Here is a 1231-nt window from a genome sequence, read left to right on the forward strand (position 1 = left end):
TAGAACGCTTCATCCGCCCCTTCATCCTGGTTGGGTGGTCTATAACAGACTCCCAGCAGGATATCTGCCTCGTTGGCCTTCCCCCTCATCCTTACCCATAAACACTCAACCGTATCATCGTCACAGTCGTTGAGCTCTATACAATCGAAACATTCCCTAACATCCAGGGCCACCCCACCGCCTCTCCTTCCTCGCCTGTCCCTTCTGAAGAGTCTATAGCCATCCATTGCAGCACTCCAATCATGAGTCACCCCACCATGTTTCTGTGATGGTGACTAAGTCATATCTATCCCGCTGCACAATGGCTTCCAGCTCCTCCTGTTTGCCGCCCATGCTGCGTGCATTGGTGTAGATGCACTTGAGCTGGGCTATTGATTTCGCCCCCAGCATCGGCATGCCACCCCTAGGCTCGTCTCTAGTGAGCCTGGTTTTATCCCCTTCCCCCTTTGAACCTAGTTTAAAGCCCTCTCAATGAGCCCTGCCATGAGCTTTATGATATTCAAGGTCTTTTGAGAACAGACTTGAACTTCATGTCCTGAGGAATCCTGTGAAAATTCTATAGTGAGTGCTTGTTAATATGTGGAGTATTTAGCCTCGTGACTTAAGTTATTTTCATCTTTTTAACTTACAACCACTGTCTCTTGTAGCTTTATCGCAATGGTCAGCGCTTGCTTGAGAAACAAAGGTTCCAGTTTCCATCCTCTTGGCTGTACATTGACAACATTGAAGGAGAATGGGGTGCTTTTAATGACATCATGCGTAGAAAGGATTCTGCCATTCAACAACAAGTAGCAAATTTGCAGATGAAGATAGTTCAAGAGGATCGTGCAGTGGAGAGCCGAACAACTGACTTGCTAACAGACTGGGAGAAAACAAAGCCAGTGACAGTAAGTAGTGATGATTAATGCTTATTCAGCATATGAGGTAGATTTCTGCATTCAATAAGGAGTAGGCAGTTTATTTTTATGCTTTTTTCAGTTTTTCATTTTAGATGATGATAAAAGTCTTTTTGAGGGTTCTATCATAACTTGCCAATGTGTTGATTTGGGGGGAAGGGGGGTGGCAGAGGGAAATTTACCCTTAAAACGTAGGCCTCTGTTAGGTGCAAAAGGCAAGACAACTTCAGTTCCTAGCAAATCTTTGGCTGAAACAAGGGATATGTCAGAGGCAAGCCTGTAGGAGGATTTGGAAGCAAGCTGTTTTTTTGCATTCCCCCCCCCCCCCCAAACCC

The 1231-nt window shown here is 45.7% G+C and overlaps 1 protein-coding gene across 1 annotated transcript in view; it reads left to right on the forward strand.

Annotated features, from left to right (window-relative positions):
- Window positions 1-1231, forward strand: part of DYNC1H1 (dynein cytoplasmic 1 heavy chain 1) — a 51667-nt gene that overhangs the window by 14392 nt on the left and 36044 nt on the right. The window contains exon 16 of the mRNA XM_009280973.1: window positions 648-887. Coding sequence (XP_009279248.1) covers window positions 648-887 — 240 coding nt within the window. The remainder of the gene's footprint in view (window positions 1-647; window positions 888-1231) is intronic.

This window comes from Aptenodytes forsteri, unplaced genomic scaffold, assembly GCF_000699145.1.
Source record: "Aptenodytes forsteri isolate BGI_AS27 unplaced genomic scaffold, ASM69914v1 Scaffold193, whole genome shotgun sequence".
Taxonomy (NCBI): domain Eukaryota; kingdom Metazoa; phylum Chordata; class Aves; order Sphenisciformes; family Spheniscidae; genus Aptenodytes; species Aptenodytes forsteri.